Source organism: Garra rufa, chromosome 21, assembly GCF_049309525.1.
Source record: "Garra rufa chromosome 21, GarRuf1.0, whole genome shotgun sequence".
Lineage (NCBI taxonomy): Eukaryota > Metazoa > Chordata > Actinopteri > Cypriniformes > Cyprinidae > Garra > Garra rufa.
The window spans coordinates 9465099-9480959 of NC_133381.1; the positions used below are offsets into that span (position 1 = coordinate 9465099).

At 34.7% G+C, this 15861-nt stretch overlaps 2 protein-coding genes across 2 annotated transcripts in view; both read right to left on the bottom strand.

The window, feature by feature from the left end:
* Positions 1–6056, bottom strand: part of ahctf1 (AT hook containing transcription factor 1) — a 28135-nt gene extending 22079 nt beyond the window's left edge. Inside the window, exons 1-5 of the mRNA XM_073827090.1 lie at positions 5876–6056; positions 3206–3331; positions 2790–3043; positions 685–865; positions 388–595 (exon numbers count right to left, since the gene is read on the bottom strand). Coding sequence (XP_073683191.1) covers positions 388–595; positions 685–865; positions 2790–3043; positions 3206–3326 — 764 coding nt within the window. The 5' untranslated portion in view covers positions 3327–3331; positions 5876–6056. The remainder of the gene's footprint in view (positions 1–387; positions 596–684; positions 866–2789; positions 3044–3205; positions 3332–5875) is intronic.
* Positions 6057–14705: 8649 nt separating this feature from the next.
* The window catches only part of snap25b (synaptosome associated protein 25b), a 56050-nt gene continuing 54894 nt past the window's right edge, over positions 14706–15861 (bottom strand). Inside the window, exon 8 of the mRNA XM_073826517.1 lies at positions 14706–15495. Coding sequence (XP_073682618.1) covers positions 15427–15495 — 69 coding nt within the window. The 3' untranslated portion in view covers positions 14706–15426. The remainder of the gene's footprint in view (positions 15496–15861) is intronic.

The following is a 15861-nucleotide window of genomic DNA, read 5'->3' on the forward strand; positions in this document are numbered from 1 at the left end:
CACTGCTTACGTTTCAGCCACTTGCTCGCTCGCATCTTCTAAACACTTTTTGCAGGTGTTAGTCCAAAATGGCGGCAACAGTCCTCCGCAGCGCCATCTATAGACTGTTGCCCATATCAGTACAGAGTTTCGCCTCTTGGTACTTCGATACTCTTTGCTGTCGCCATAGCGTCAGAATTGTTAAACTGCTGTCACTTGCGAAAACACAAAGCAGATTAAGAGGCAGTAATATTATAATCAAATCCCCTTTCTATGTCACGGGGGGAGCGAAATCGGCTCGTCATTTCACAAGATTGCAGTGAAAGGCTTACCAAAAATGTTTTCTGGGTTAGTAGATGCACTAGGCACCTGATTACAGCCTATTATGACACATCAACTTTCACTCACTCTTTTTTGAGGGTCTTCATGTTCCAGAGCTGTAGGTTGCCATCTGAAAAGCCCACAGCGAGCTGGTTGGTGCGTTGGATGTAATGCATGGCTGTTGCTCCGGTACCTGTGGGGCTGCTGAGCTGAAGACACAGGTGTCTACCCTGCTGCGTCACACCCTCCCGTAACCGTGGGATCTCAGACGGAGACTTATTGACCACCTCTAGGTCTGTGGGCAAAACAAATAAAATGGTTTGAGATTATGGAGATTAGGTTCGCAGCTTTGGCTAAAAAAACAAAAATAAATAACAGTCCCACCTGAAGCCTCAAGTTCACTCTGACTACAGGACAGGTCATCCAGACAGAGATCAACCAGCAGTACGTGACCAACGTCTGTGACCACAGCAGCCACACCGAAAAACCAGCGCAGACTCTGGTGAAGATGCTGTGTATTAGCATTGGCCCCTCCGTAGCTAACTAAGGGCTCAATGGCTGTGATCTGCAAAAGAAGCAAATAGTTTTTTTTTAAATCACATCCTTCATAGTGGTATCATCATAAGACAATAGATGTGGAATATTTACAAGAATTAATATATTACAGCCAGGATGCACTCAGGGTTACTGTAGTTTACCAGAACCATTAAAAAATTAATTACATGACATAAAATTATGGACGCAGCGGACACAGCAGGCGCAGTAATATCACACAGCGCCTGAAATTATTTCCCAGCTAAGTAACTTTCAATGTGACCGGCGTGATATTACTACGCCTGCTTCTGCCATGTTACGGCAGCAAACTTGAGTATTACCCCGGAACGGGAGTGTAGTTCCTAATCTTATCGGCCTAGAAAATCGCAGCTTTACATTTTCCGCTGGCCTTAGTACACGATATAACTACAGAAGAGTCAAGTTTTAAATAGGACAAATATCAAAACTCATTGGTCATTTTTCAATGCAATGCTATATTGGTCTCATAGGATTTAATGAGCTATGCTAAAAGTGATATAGCCAGAACAGGAGAACAGCTGAATGGATTTCAAAATGGTAAAACATAACTTATTAACTCAGGGGGAGTTGGAGAATGAGCCTATTTCCAGAAAAAGTGGAGTGTTCCTTTAAGTAAAGATTGTGATCTATTAAGATATTTTGTTAATTTCCTACTGTAAATATATTAACACTTAATTTGAGATTAGTAATACAAAATGAGCAATTTAGATTTTTTTGCACCCTCAGATTCCAGATTTCTAAATAGTTTTATTTCGACCAAATATTGTCATATCCTAACAAGCCATACATCAATGGAAAGCTTATTCAGATTAAAGATGATGTATTAATCTCAGTTGTTTTTTTTTAATTACCTTTATGACTGGTTTTGTGGTCCAGGGTCACATATATAAACACTATAGCAGGGCTCGCAAAATCGCTAGGCCTACGTCCCGGGGCTATAATTGTGTTTTCCAGTCGGGCTACCAAAATGTTTGACCGGACTGCCCGACGGGCTATCGTAAAGTACAGGACTCCTGAACTCCTCAATTTAGTTGTATCGAATTTAAGGCCATTAAAAGTTTTAAATATTTGTTAAATAGTAAAAGAAAAATCTTAATTATAATATTAAGGGGTCTTACAGTTGAGGACGGAAAGACGAGAATTGCGATAGGGCTAAATAAAACTTCAAAAGGCAATGTCATTCAATAAAAATATACGTACTGCACGTTTCAAAGTCAAAACGCCACACGGATGTCTTTATATGAATGTATCTGAAGGGAACCGACTGTCCTCAGAAACGTGTCGTTGGCATTTTCATTTCATGCCTGATAAAACTGCGCTAATGCTGCTTTGTATACAGCCGTTACTAGGAAAACCGCTCCTAAAGCGCTGAAAGAGTTAATGTGAAAGAAGTTAATGTGCCTTCTAAAAATATAAACAAGACAGTAATATTTATGTTTTGAATATAATAAATATATACCTAATTTATCCCTTTTAAATGGTATAAAGGCTGAAATGCCATTGTAAAAGATACTGTTTTTGTGTGAAACTGTATCTGAATTATAAATCATTTTATGGCTGAATATTATATTGTACATTGTCCAACCCCACTCATACTGTGTTCATTTTACTTGTGCAGCTCTTCAAAATAAAGAAATTGATATTTTAAAATTCTGCAGATAAACTAAATAGTGAAATCAAATTCCTTCCTTGATATGTGTTTATATTAGTGTACTGAAAACATTTTTGATTGACATTTAGACTCCTGATTTTCTATATTTAAAAAGAAAATTGTCTTTTTTTTATTTGGGCTAGTTAAATTAATTTTCGGGCTACCAATATCTGAAGAGTACCTGCCCGAAGGGCTACCAGAGATTTAGAAATTTTGCGAGCCCTGTATAGTATCTAATTGATTCTAAAAATAACATTGCACTCACTCTGCCTGGGATGACCACAGCCTTGACTACCCGGGAGATACCAAGATCATACAGACACAACATGCTGCCCTCGGCTTCCTCCAGACCGATGAGCAGACCTGTTCTCTTCAGCCAACAGAAGTCCCGCACGGCCAGCACCGTGGGAGGGTGATCGGACACCCCGCTGAAGCGGTAGGCAGAGAAGCGCTCTGCAGTAACAGCATGGACCACTTCCAATTGAGGCCCGCAGGCAAGCCAGGCCAGTCCACTTTTTCCTGCACCCAATAAATAAGAGATGTCAGTGAAAGAGGAGATCTGAAGATCTAATAGTAAACTAGGAAACATACAGTACATGAAATCTGCAACAACATGACATGGGTTCATACATGTAGTCAAATGATGATCAGAACATGCCATCAGTGAAAAACAAGACTCACCGACAGTAAATCTTCCATGCAGTACAGAGTCAAGCGTAACTTCATCCTCCCCTAGAGCGTCTATCGTCACCTCTGGGAAGCGCAGCAAGCTGCTGGTGACTTGGGCTGCCAGGTCACGCATGCTTACTGTAGAGAAAACACACGCTAAAAATCAATCTGCCTGCAAGCAAGTAAACAATGTAATTCAAAAAAACGAACATAAACGGAACATGTTTCAACCTAGCACAAAAATCATGCTGAAGTATCACTGATAACATTGTGGTCAAAGAACCACCTCATACACAACAGCAGTTGTCAGCACTTTTGTGGCTCCAATGGAGCAGCTGGCACATATGTATCCACCACACGTGTTTCCTCCAAGTCCAAACATACAATAAAACAGTGATTGCAACTGGTGGGTCTGTTCAGATGAGCTCATGGACAGTTAGTCAAGAAAAAAAAAAGGCCGATCATCCAATCAACCTGTATTGTGTTTTGACATAATTCATCTGTCAAATTGAACTATTAAAATTGTTTTCAGCAACTGAAATAAAGCTGATAATAAAAATAAAAATGACACTGATATATAATAAGTCTCTTCTGCTCACCAAGCCTGCATTTATTTGATCTAAAGTACACCAAAACAGTACAATTTTGAAATATTTTTACTATTTAATTTTTTTTTCTATTTGAATATATTTTAAAATGTAATTTATTCCTGTGATTTCAAAGCTGAATATTTAGCATCATTACTCCAGTCACATGATCCTTCAGAAATCATTTAAATATTCTGATTTGCTGCTCAAAAAACATGATTATTATTATTATGTTGAAAACAGCGGAGTAAAATATTTTCAGGTTTCTCTGATGAATAGAAAGTTCAGAAGAAAAGTATTTATCTGAAAAAAAAAAAAGTTATAAATGTCTTTATCATCACTTCTGATCAATTTAAAGCATCCTTGCTAAATAAATAATAATTTCTGTTAGGCTACTAATAATTTCTGAATGTTATAGTGTATAATGTTACAAAAGCTTATTATTTCAGATAAAAGCTGACCTTTCTATTTGTCATAGAATCCTGAAAAAAGTACTCAATTCTTTTAAATATCGATGATAATAATAAATGTTTCTTGAATAGCAAATTAGCATATTAGAATGACTTCTGAAGGATCATGGGACACTGACAACTAGAGTAATGATGCTAAAAATTGTGCTTTGATCACAGGAATAAATTACATTTTAAAATATATTCAAATAGAAAACTCATTTTAAATAGTAAAAAATTTCAAAATTTTACTGGTTTTGCTGTACCTTGGATCAAATAAATTCAGACAATAGTGAGCAGAACAGACTTCTTTAAATAAAATATTAAAAATCGTATTGTTCAAAAACTTAAAACTTATAAAACTGAAATAAAATTAATTAAAAAAAAAATCAATGAAAATCTAAAATATGAATAAAAATTATATAGAAAAAAAAATAATCAACTATAAACAAGGAAAATGAAAATAAAAAAAAGAGATCAGAAATTAAAAAAAAAATTGCTGTTGATGGTAATACTTAACGGTTTTAAAGCATTTACTTTTAAATAATAAATGTTTGCTTCTTGGAGCTCATGTTTACCAGCTTTAAGATGTGTGGCACAGGCATGATAACGCTATCTTGAAAAAAACATATAATCTTACTCATAAGCTTAGCTGAAAGTCTGACATGACTATGTCTACATGATTACGACTACACTAGAGAAAGATTTCCCAAGGACAGCTATTTTACTAAATTCTACAGGAGTCAGTCTGACAGTCTGGCTCTGTAAATTACAAAACCCTTGCTTCATGCAATAGTGCCCCCTGGAAAAGCATGGTCATTAATGCAAACAGCCTATAGGACTCATCCATGTGCCCGCGCAGATTACAGTCCCACCCATGCTTCAGACTCACATGGAGAAACATCCATCTGAAATCAGAGCTCACAGCTCAGTATTATTCATAAGAAGTACTAGGCAAAGTACATCAAAACAGTACAACAGGCGTATGCAGTCATGTTTCTTTCTAATAATCACTTTATATATGATAAATCTGACGTTACGCAGTGTCATACGTGCACTGTCACGTAAAATCTTAATAGATAAGTCCATTCAAATACATTCAAATCATGACTGACGAACACCGCTTCTTTTCCAAACAAAACAAAAGCGTCCGTTCAGTGCAGTCTCCTCTATAGTTTACATAAAAATACTATAGGTTGGTCTGTAATATAAGTAACCTTTGCAGGAAACTAACGTTAACTGTTGTCAACCACAGCATGTCAGTAGCACCGCTAGCGTGGACTGTTACCAACAAAGCATACAAAAACAAACAAGAGACTCGAATTACAACGACGACAGGACAACAATAAATTTATAAAGCGTGCTGAGATGTGTAATCAAACATACAGCGTGTAAAATGTCTTGTATTAGCCGTGTTGTGGCGTGAGTTAAGCCCACGCAGGCTGTTACCATGAGCTCTACGGATTAGCCGCAAAAGCTAACGGCAGCTAACGGTCACGGCATGAGACTAGCTGGCAACAACTTTTAACAATAAACAAGCCAGATAAGTGCTAAATGGTCTTGAGCTGCAGAAACAAGCACATTGTTTTAGAATACCATGACATAACACACACAGGTGGAAATAATCAGAGACAACAGCGTTGTACCTGCGCGCTTATGACGGCCCTCGAGAAAACTGGATCGTTATACTTCAAACACGACTTTCGTGGCAACTCTTTTCCGGTCATAATCCGGACTCGGTTCGTATGGATAAACTCTCGCAGTCTAGTTGTGTTGAGCTTTAAAGCAGTAGCAAAGAGAAAACTTGAATCGCCGTGAGTTCAGTGCAAATCGTTATAACTGCCGACTACTGCTGCTTGAACGCAGGCGCCATTTCCATAGCGCTGCAGAACGACTACTGCGCATTCATCTGCTCCGGCCAAATCCCGCGCCACAACACTCTCGCGAGATTTCAAGCAGCTGCCCTTGACCGGGGAAATTACGGGGTTTTCATATCCTGTCCTTGATCGGTGACTGCACGTTTGTTATTGCAGTCACTTATTATAAGAGTGAGAGCGTTTTTTATAATCACAAGACCATATCTGTGCAAATAATAATTGTTTTATTAACAGCTTGTTTTCCTAATATCGTAAATACCCTAAATCCTAAAGTGATATTGTTTTCACTTATAAATCACATTAAATAATTATTTGAAAAAAATATTTTACATAAAATGAATACTACAACTAATAATAGTAATAATAGGCCTACAACTGTGCACTTCAAATGGACATAAACATAGTAACTATGTAATTCAAATAGTTTCATGTCGTATAAAAAAATGACCCTCGTTTTTGTGGAAGTATTTATAAATGTATTGTGGTTGTAAATGTTTTACATTAAAACATTAATGAAATAGTGAGAAGCTGCCCAGGTAGTAGTTGTCTACTCCTCTTTGACCACTAGCTGTCAGTCTACACTAGGATATCTTATTTGTAAACAAGACCTTGCGAAAATTAACCAGTTTTATTATAGTAAAAGTGTAGTAACCATGTTTTTTTGCAGTTTTACTACCAACGCCATACCAACTATAGTGTAGTAAAACCATGGTTAATTTTCGTAAAATCACTTAATAAGGTTTTAAGTTGTATTTATGCAGTTGCTTTTTAAACAATATTTTGGACACATCATTTGAGATTATTTTTTATTTATTAAACTTGATTTAATTTTTATTTTAAATTCTAAAACTTTCTGTTCATTGGTTGAATTAGATTTTGAATCCCAAATTTGGACTCTACTATACACCAATGCTTCAAAATAAATAAATAAATAAATAATTCAACAGCATGGTTTCTTTTTGATATGGTGTTTTGATTACAATATTTTCATCAAACATAATACAGTTTTTTTATTACACTTTATTTTATTTCTGTTTTTAATCCTAAAACCTTTTGTTCATTTACAGGTTAAATGAGATTTTTAATCCCAAATTTGAACTCTACTATAAACCATAGTATGGTTGAAAAAAAAAAAAACTTAAAAACACAACTTCTTTTTGATTTGATGCTTTGATTACAATGATTTGGACACATAATGCAGATAATTTTTTTAAAATAAACTTTATTTTATTTCTATTTTTAATCCTAACAATTTCTGTTCATTCACAGGATAAATTAGATTTAGAATCAGAATTAGAATCACAATTTGGACCCTATTATTAACCATAGTATGCCTTGGGGGGAAAAACAAACTTAGAAACATGGTTTCTTTTGATATGGTGCCTTGAGTGCAATATTTTCAGCACACATAATGCAGATTCTTTTTTATAAATTAAACTTTTCTGTTTTTAATCCTAAAACTTTCTATTGATTGACAGGTTAAATTAGATTTTAAATCCCAATTTTGGATTCTAATATAAACCATAGTATGGTTGACATAAAAAATATAATTAATTAATTAATTGAAAACATATTTTTGTTATGGTGCTTTGATTACAATATTTTGGACACATAATGGCTTATAAATATGGTATGCATTCACTACCCATATTACAGTTCAGAGTATTATATCTGATAATACTGATTATCATAATTGTATCATGTCACAACAGTTTTTGTAAGAGAGTAAAAGAAGCATCAACATTTTAGACCCAAACAAAAATAAGCTAAATAAAAAAAAAATGCATTTTTTATGTTGATAAATTGCTTATGTGTCAATTAATATAAAAATAATAAATAATAGAAAAATATTTCTTCTGTTCTTAAATGTATTTTTCTTTTTTATTTATTCTGCATTTATTTACCTTTTTCTGTTTCCACCTTTTTCTTCCCGTAAGAGCGGACACTGCCATTTGTAAATTGTATGGGTCTGGCTTCCGGTCTCATCCGCCTCCAGCAATTTGTAGCTGTACAAAATAGCTCGGTTTGCTGCTTGATATTGCAAAAATGGTGTGTGTTCCCATATTATTTTAATGTATTATCTTAATTATGACCTGTAGTGCAAACAGTTTTACTATTTACTGCACATTGTTATTCAGATAATGAACTGGAAGTCTCACCCATAGGCTTCTCTGTTTATTCTGTGGTGAGAGGAGCTAAGCTGTACAAAAGCTCTTATTTATTCCACTGTTAACATATTTAGCAAATCGCCAGGAACCACATATTTTCTCTTTGGAAGTAAACACTCTTGAACTGTACATCATTGTCCCTGTCAACCTGTTTTCACACCTCTGATTGTAGCCTAATTTTATTTTTCCACCTTTCACTATAAGGGTAAAAGGCAAAGGAAGACTCGCTTCTCTTTATTCCCCCCCTCTCCTCTTTTTTTTCTTTTTCCTGGTGGCCACTTCATGCTAAGATTGAGCTTCAAGGTTATGCAATTCCCATTCCCCTTCCCCCACACATCCCCACTTTTCCCCATCACTGGATTGTCAGAGTGAATAAACAGGAATCCCTAAAAGGATGAACTAACGCATCCATCACCACAGTGTTTACAGTATAAGCTTTACAGTGAGGAACGTGTGCCCGTGTTTATGTATTTAAATCAATATTCAAATGATATCTGATGTACAAATGCTTTCAGACTCTCTCAAAAAACCCAGTGAGTCAGAGTTAGAGAGCCTTTGGAGCTGCTGTCAGCGTTTGTTAATGAGTTCTGGCTAAACAACGCTGGAGACGGTGTGTGTATAGAAGCGTGAACAGGGGATGCGAGATGAGGAGGAGGTGGGCTGGGAGAGACTGTGCTTTGAGATGAAGAACAGGCCAGCGGAGGGCTGTGACTCAGAAGAAGAGGGTGGTGAGAGTGGGTGTCAATCGCTGAATAATGATCCAGTTCAATCAGCACCTGCGCTGGAGAGCAAATTATGTATCAGAGAATTGTCACATCCCATCTGCTTCACACGCTAAATAAGGTTACCGAGCACAGGTGAAATTTCTGCCTGAGAGAGCGGGAGCGGTAAAGTAGAAATCTCTGGCAGATATTCAATTAGGAATATTGACAAAAATGAAGTTGCTGTTGGATTTAAAGAGCATGTGAAATGAATTCACATGGACTTTTGTGGCTTTTAGTCCTTGTGTATAATCTCTGAAGTGCCCCAACTAACAGGTAACTTTCTGGCATGGTCCTTTTAAAGTTATGGACAAACATTCTTCCAGTACCCTGCTAAAACCAGCCTAGACTGGTTGGCTGGTGTTAGCTGGTCAACCAGCCTGGTTTTAGCTGGTCATAGATGGACACCAGGCTGGTTTTAGAGGGGTTTTGGCCACTTTCCCAGGCTGGTCAGGCTAAAACCAGCTACTTCCAGCTTAAACCAGTTAAGACCAGCCAACCAGCCAATTTTTAAGCCAAAAATCATTAGGATATTAAGTAAAGATTATGTTTCATTAAGATATTTTGCAAATTTTTTACTGTAAATATATCAAAGCATATTTTTTGATTCATTTGGCCAAATTTAAATGTGATTTTCTCAGTATTTTTTTTTTTTTTTTTGCACCCTCAGATTCCAGATTTTCAAATAGTTGTATCTCGGCCAAACAACCATAACAACCATAAGTCAGTGGAAAGCTTATTTATTCATGTATAAATATCAATGGTCACACATAAAAACGTTTTTGTTTTGTGTCTACGTTTTGGGCAGAGCACATTCTGGCTTTGCAAACACGTTTCTCCATGACATTAGTTCTAGTCTAGTGCAATTTATGCAAAAATGCCCGTTATTATCACTGAAACTATGAAATGAATCTTTAATTTACATCCTAACTGCACTGTGTTGTTTATAATTAGGGAATTTGTGGCTCTGAGCGCTGACTAATTTTAGTGCCTCTGATTGGCCAATGCATTACTAAGTTTAACAGAAATGCATTTGATTAGTTATAAGGCTCAACGCTGCACTAAACAGTACGTTAAAACAATCTGATGCAGTGTGAGGGAATTGACACTTTTCATTCATTTTCACCTTTATTTTATTCGCCACAGATGTAATACATTGTTTAATTGTGCAGGACAATTAAATGTGCCACTTTGTTTTGAATTTATGGTGCATTTTTATTCATTTTTGTGGCATTTTTGCCCCAAGCTCTCCTTAATTTCCAACCCTGATGGATATCAGTCTAAAATGGTTTAGAGAACATTCAAAAACGTAACATAAAGTCCATAAAGTTAGCAAAATAATAAAATTGACTGTGCCCTTTAATGTTGTCTTTAACGTTCACATAACCAAGAAAAAGCTTTTTAAACTTGTCTTGTCTTGTTTTAAATAACGTACGGACAGAAATGATGGAGGGAACTGTTGAGGGAAATTTAGGGTAAATTAATATTCAATTGAAAAACTAATAGTGCTACACTCCTGCCAAAAGGTGAGAAAAAATACAATATTTGAAGAGAGAAGTTCACCCCCAAAAAATCAAAATTCTGTCATTAATTACTTACTCTCATGTCTTTCCAAACCTGTAAGTCCTTCGTTCATCTTTGGAACACAAATGAACTTATTTTTTGATGAAATCTGAGAGCTTTCTGACCCTCCACAGACAGCAAGGATCCTTCAATGTTCAAGACCCAGAAATATACCAAGAACATCAACAAAAATTATGTATCAGAGAATTGTCACATCCCATCTGCTTCACACGCTAAGTAAGGTTACCGATCACAGGTGAAATTTCTGCCTGAGAGAGTGGGAGCGTTAAAGTAGAAATCGCTGGCAGATATTCAATTAGGAATAATAACAAAAATGAAATAAGAGCCGGGGGGCCAAAACTTTTGGAATTTGAAAGAATAGGGTAAATTTAACTTATTTTGTCTTCTGGGAAACATGTGAGATTCTTCTATAGCTTCTGAAGGGCAGTGCTAAATGAAAAAAAATATAATATTTAGGCAAAATAAGAAAAATGTACACATCTACATTCTGGTCAAAAGTTTTCACCCCCAGCTCTTAATGCATTTCCTTCTGGAACATCAGTGAGTGTTTGAACCTTCTGTAATTGTTGTATATAAGTCCCTCAGTTGACCTCAGTGTGAAAAGATGGATCTCAAAACCATACAGTCATTGTTGGAAAGTGTTCAAATACACAAAATGCTGAAAAACCAAAGAATTTGTGGGACCTAAAGGATTTTTCTGAAGAACAGTGGGCAGTTTAACTGTTTAGGACAAACAAGGTACTCGTGAACAACTATCACTAAACAAACAAAATAAAAACAGCTGTGGATCATTCAGGTAACAACACAGTATTAAGAATCAAGTGTATGTAAACTTTTGAACAGGGTCATTTTTATAAACTATAACTATTGATGCTACACTCCTTCCAAACAGTGAGACAAAATACAATTAAGAGTCTCATTACTCATTAAGGATAAGACGTGGCTGTGACGTAAATTAAGCCTGTTGGCTATTTAAAAATGGAAATTTTCAAAAGGAAATTTGTCAACAGAAAAGATAGCTGTGCTTTTGTCAAGGGATTTTAAAGGCTCTTTAGAGGCTTTTTATGATGTTCAATCACTCTCCAGAACTGAAAATGGAACCACTTGATTATTGTACTTACATGAACTCGTTTGCAGTGTGTGATGTCAGCATCCTCTAGACTCTGTTTTCTAACTCATCAGTGTCAAATACTGTATCAGTGTACATCTAGAAGTCACTGATGCATTTCTGGCAAATGCATTTCCACAAATGTGGCAGAAGAAAATCATCAAGAGATTGGAGAGCAGTAGAGAAGCGCGTCTCTGATAAGAGCAGAAAGATATTGCAGTCTTGGCTGACGGTGCTTTCATGTGTGTTTTGCTTTCGAGGTTGTGCGATAAGTGTGCCATATGAAAGTCAGGACTGGGGCTACGCTTGAGAACATCTCTTTCAGCTTGGACAGTAGAGGACATTATCTCCATCTGATGAGAGCAGCATTGTGTTTCCTCCTCAACAACAAAGAGAAAAACAAAGAACTGGATTTATATTGCTAGATTTATATTGTATTAGATGATGTTTGATCTTAGCCCAGTTGTTTAATGTAACTAGTTTAATTCGCATCATAAGCAAGACCATGTTTGTTGACCAGCATTGTAGTTATGCTATTTTGAACTCTGTAAAATTAATATGCTTTTGTTGTAATTTAAAGAAGTATTTCGATAAAAAGGTGTTTCAGGCTTGCAGAAAGTATGAGAAATGATTAGAAATAAAATACAGCTAAAATTAGCCATTGCTCAGTGAGGGATTGAGAATGAGTTTATAGGAGGGTTTGAAATTTGTGACAATATCATACCAGATTACTTGATTTTATCAAATGGGTTGAAATGTTTTCAAATGAGGAATAATTAAAGAAAACAAATCTAAAACTTACTGACCTTTGTGCTGTTTTCACAGCAAAATGATGTCACTTCCGGGACAGTGATGTCATTAAATAACTAGTATTTAATCATTTAAGGGATATTGCAAAAAAGACAGATTATCAACACTGATTTCCACACTGAAAAAAATAAAATAAAAATAAATAATACATATAAATAAATATTTATATATAGATAAAGTCATATTTATATGTAAAATAAATATATAACTATAAATAATAAAAATAAATATAAAAGAAATGAAAGAAACAAAATAAATAAATAAGATACTTTGGACCAACTTAGAAAAATATATTGTAATTGGTTGCATCCAAATATATTCATTATTAATTATCAAATTATTATATTTATGATTTAATATTTAATCAACAATCTTTGTTTCCCCAAAGTCAAAAACATTCATAAAATGTAAAAAAATAAATAAATATATATATTTTTTTCACAGGCCGAAATGTTACTTAATTAATCAATATAATATACATTTTATTTTTTAAACTTAATTTCACCATAAACAAAAGCTAAATTTGCTGTAATATGAATAGAATTTTTACTTGTAAATTTTTATTTTTTATTTTGTTTAATTACATGTAATAAAAATATATTTTGTACTAACAAGAAAAATAAATAAATTAAAATGTGTTTTTAAAATATGAATCATATTTTGTACTAACAAAGAAAACAAAAACAGATTAATAAAACCCATAATAATTTAATATTAATCAAATAATATTTGTTTCTCCAAAGTCAAAAACAGTCATACAATATAAAAAACAATAATATAAAGACCAAAAAATATTTTCTTTAGTCACAGGCCAAAATGTTACTTCATAGGTAAATATAATATATATTTTTGCCTTTTTACAACTTAATTTCACCATAAACAAAAGCTAAATTAGCTGTAATATGAAAATATTTTTACTTAAGATAAAAAAGTAAAAACTTTGTTGGTCAATGTTTAATTCAGTTTACTTACTGTAAATAAAGACAATTTCCTAAGACCTTAATGTTTTCTGTTATGATTTTTATAACATGCATAATTTTTTGTACGAACAAGATTTTTTTTTTTTTAAATATCATACAGCATTAAAAAAAAATTATAATAAAATAAAAACCCAAAAAATAATTTCTTTAGTCACAGGCCAAAATGTTTTTTTTTATAGTTTAATAAAATATAAATGTTTGGCTTTTTACAACTTATTTTCACCATAAAGAAAAGCTAAATTAGCTGTAATATGAAAGTAGAATAAAAAAAAATTATATATATATATATATATATATATATATATATATATATATATATATATATATAAACCAATATTTACAAAAGCTACATTTGAACAACATTTTATTTAGAACTGGTCACAAAAAAACTGACATTCTTAATGTTTTATATTTCTGAATAACTTGCCAGTTTTTGTGTCAGAAATTAGTGCACCACACAAGCACCATCTGTTCAAAATTCCTCCAATGTGCACATAATTGTGCTGTTAAATAAATATAATTTTATATATAATTAATTCCTTTTATGCAATAAAGCGATGTTTTAAAATATAATAGTTTATCTAATATATTAAGCCCTACACTCTCAGAAAAAAAGGTACAAAAGCTGTCACTGGGGTGGTACCTTTTTTTTTTTTTTGCAAAAGGTACTCTTTTGTACCTTATTTACCTCCAAAACATATTAGTACCTTGAAGATATATGTCAATACCTAAAGAGTACATATTAGTACCTTTCAAAAAGATACCACCCTAGTGACATCCGAGAGTGTATTTACTCCATCATGATTATGCTGTGTTACGGTGGGTAATCTTCTCAAATAATTTACATTTTTCCAGCCTGTTAATAATGTTGCAGTACATCACTTTCAACAGACTTCAACAATCACGATTGGCCAGCCGTCCCCTAACACCTAGGTTTACACTTGCTTGTGTTTATCCATGCTGTGTGTGTTAAACCAGTGTGTGTGTACTTGTGTATTCCAGCATTTGGATGTACTTAGTGACGTTGCCAGGCATAATCCATGTAAAGCCTCTGGTTCAAAGAGGATCTGGGTTAGTACAGCGCACAGCCACTCTAACACTCTTGTATCAACAGCAAACACTTTCTATTGTCTCTGTGCTGGGAAAATATTACAATCAGATACGAAGCATCGCACAAAGAACAATAGATTCAGTTTTGTTGAGTTTTTATTGGCATTTAGTTCTGATTTTACATCAACTGAGACATTTTGCAGATGTACAGAAATAAAAAGAGTGGCACTATTGTGATGTTGCTTCAAACCGAATGCATGTACCGACATGCCCATGCTGTACGGTAATGTCTACACACGACGCGGGTGATAATAAGTGACACATATATGACCACTTTAGGTGGAATAATCATTACTGAACACTGTCTAAAGGCGATTACAAAATGGCAGGCTAGGATAAGCAATCCGTCATGTGATCTCCTGCACCTCTCATTCGTCTCCTATCTCGCTACGTCTGAATATGAAGCATGGCTTATATCGAGTAAAACACAGAGCATGGACACACAGGTGACTGAAAACCTTTAAGAAATTTCATCCAAAAAATGTGTGTATTTTATATTTAAAAAACATAAAGAAACCAACAAAAAAAGAAGAAGGAAGGAAGTTCACGAGAGCTCTAGCCATCGAATATGCACTATGTACATTTAACCTTTGGAGAGAAAGATACAGAGTAAATGTGACCATTTACTAGACTATCAGTTAAGACAGACACACGACGACACTTCCTAAATAGAGCGTAGAGGGGCTGATAAGTGCATGTGTGCAAACCGGTCAGGTGAGTACCGTGGTAAAAGCACAGGTGCACTGTTGCAGGTACAGCAGGGAAGGGAAAAGGGAGCCAAAGCACTTCTCGCAGGAATTTAGCCACTGCCCAACATCTTTGTGGCACGCTGGTTGGCTTCGTCGATCCTGGTTTTGTTGGAATCGGCCTGGAAGACAAAGATAGATAGAGATGCAATAGGTATTTTGTCCAGTATTTCTGACAAAGATGCTTGTTTTCAAAAAGAAACTGGGAGAGTAATATAAAACAGCAATTATTAAAATCAATTTTTGTTTTATATCAAGCACAAATTACAACAATTATTACCTAGTTCAGTGTTTTTCAACCTTTTTTGAGCCAAGGTACATTTTTAATAGAAAAAAATCACGAGGCACACCAACAATCGAAACTGTAAAAAAGTAGCCTAATTTGCGTACATTGGCGAGTCGCTCTCTAAACCCGATGTATCATAATTGCCTTTGAATGCGCGTGCGTGTTTTGCTTTCGGTTTCGTTTTGACGATCGCACGAAACTC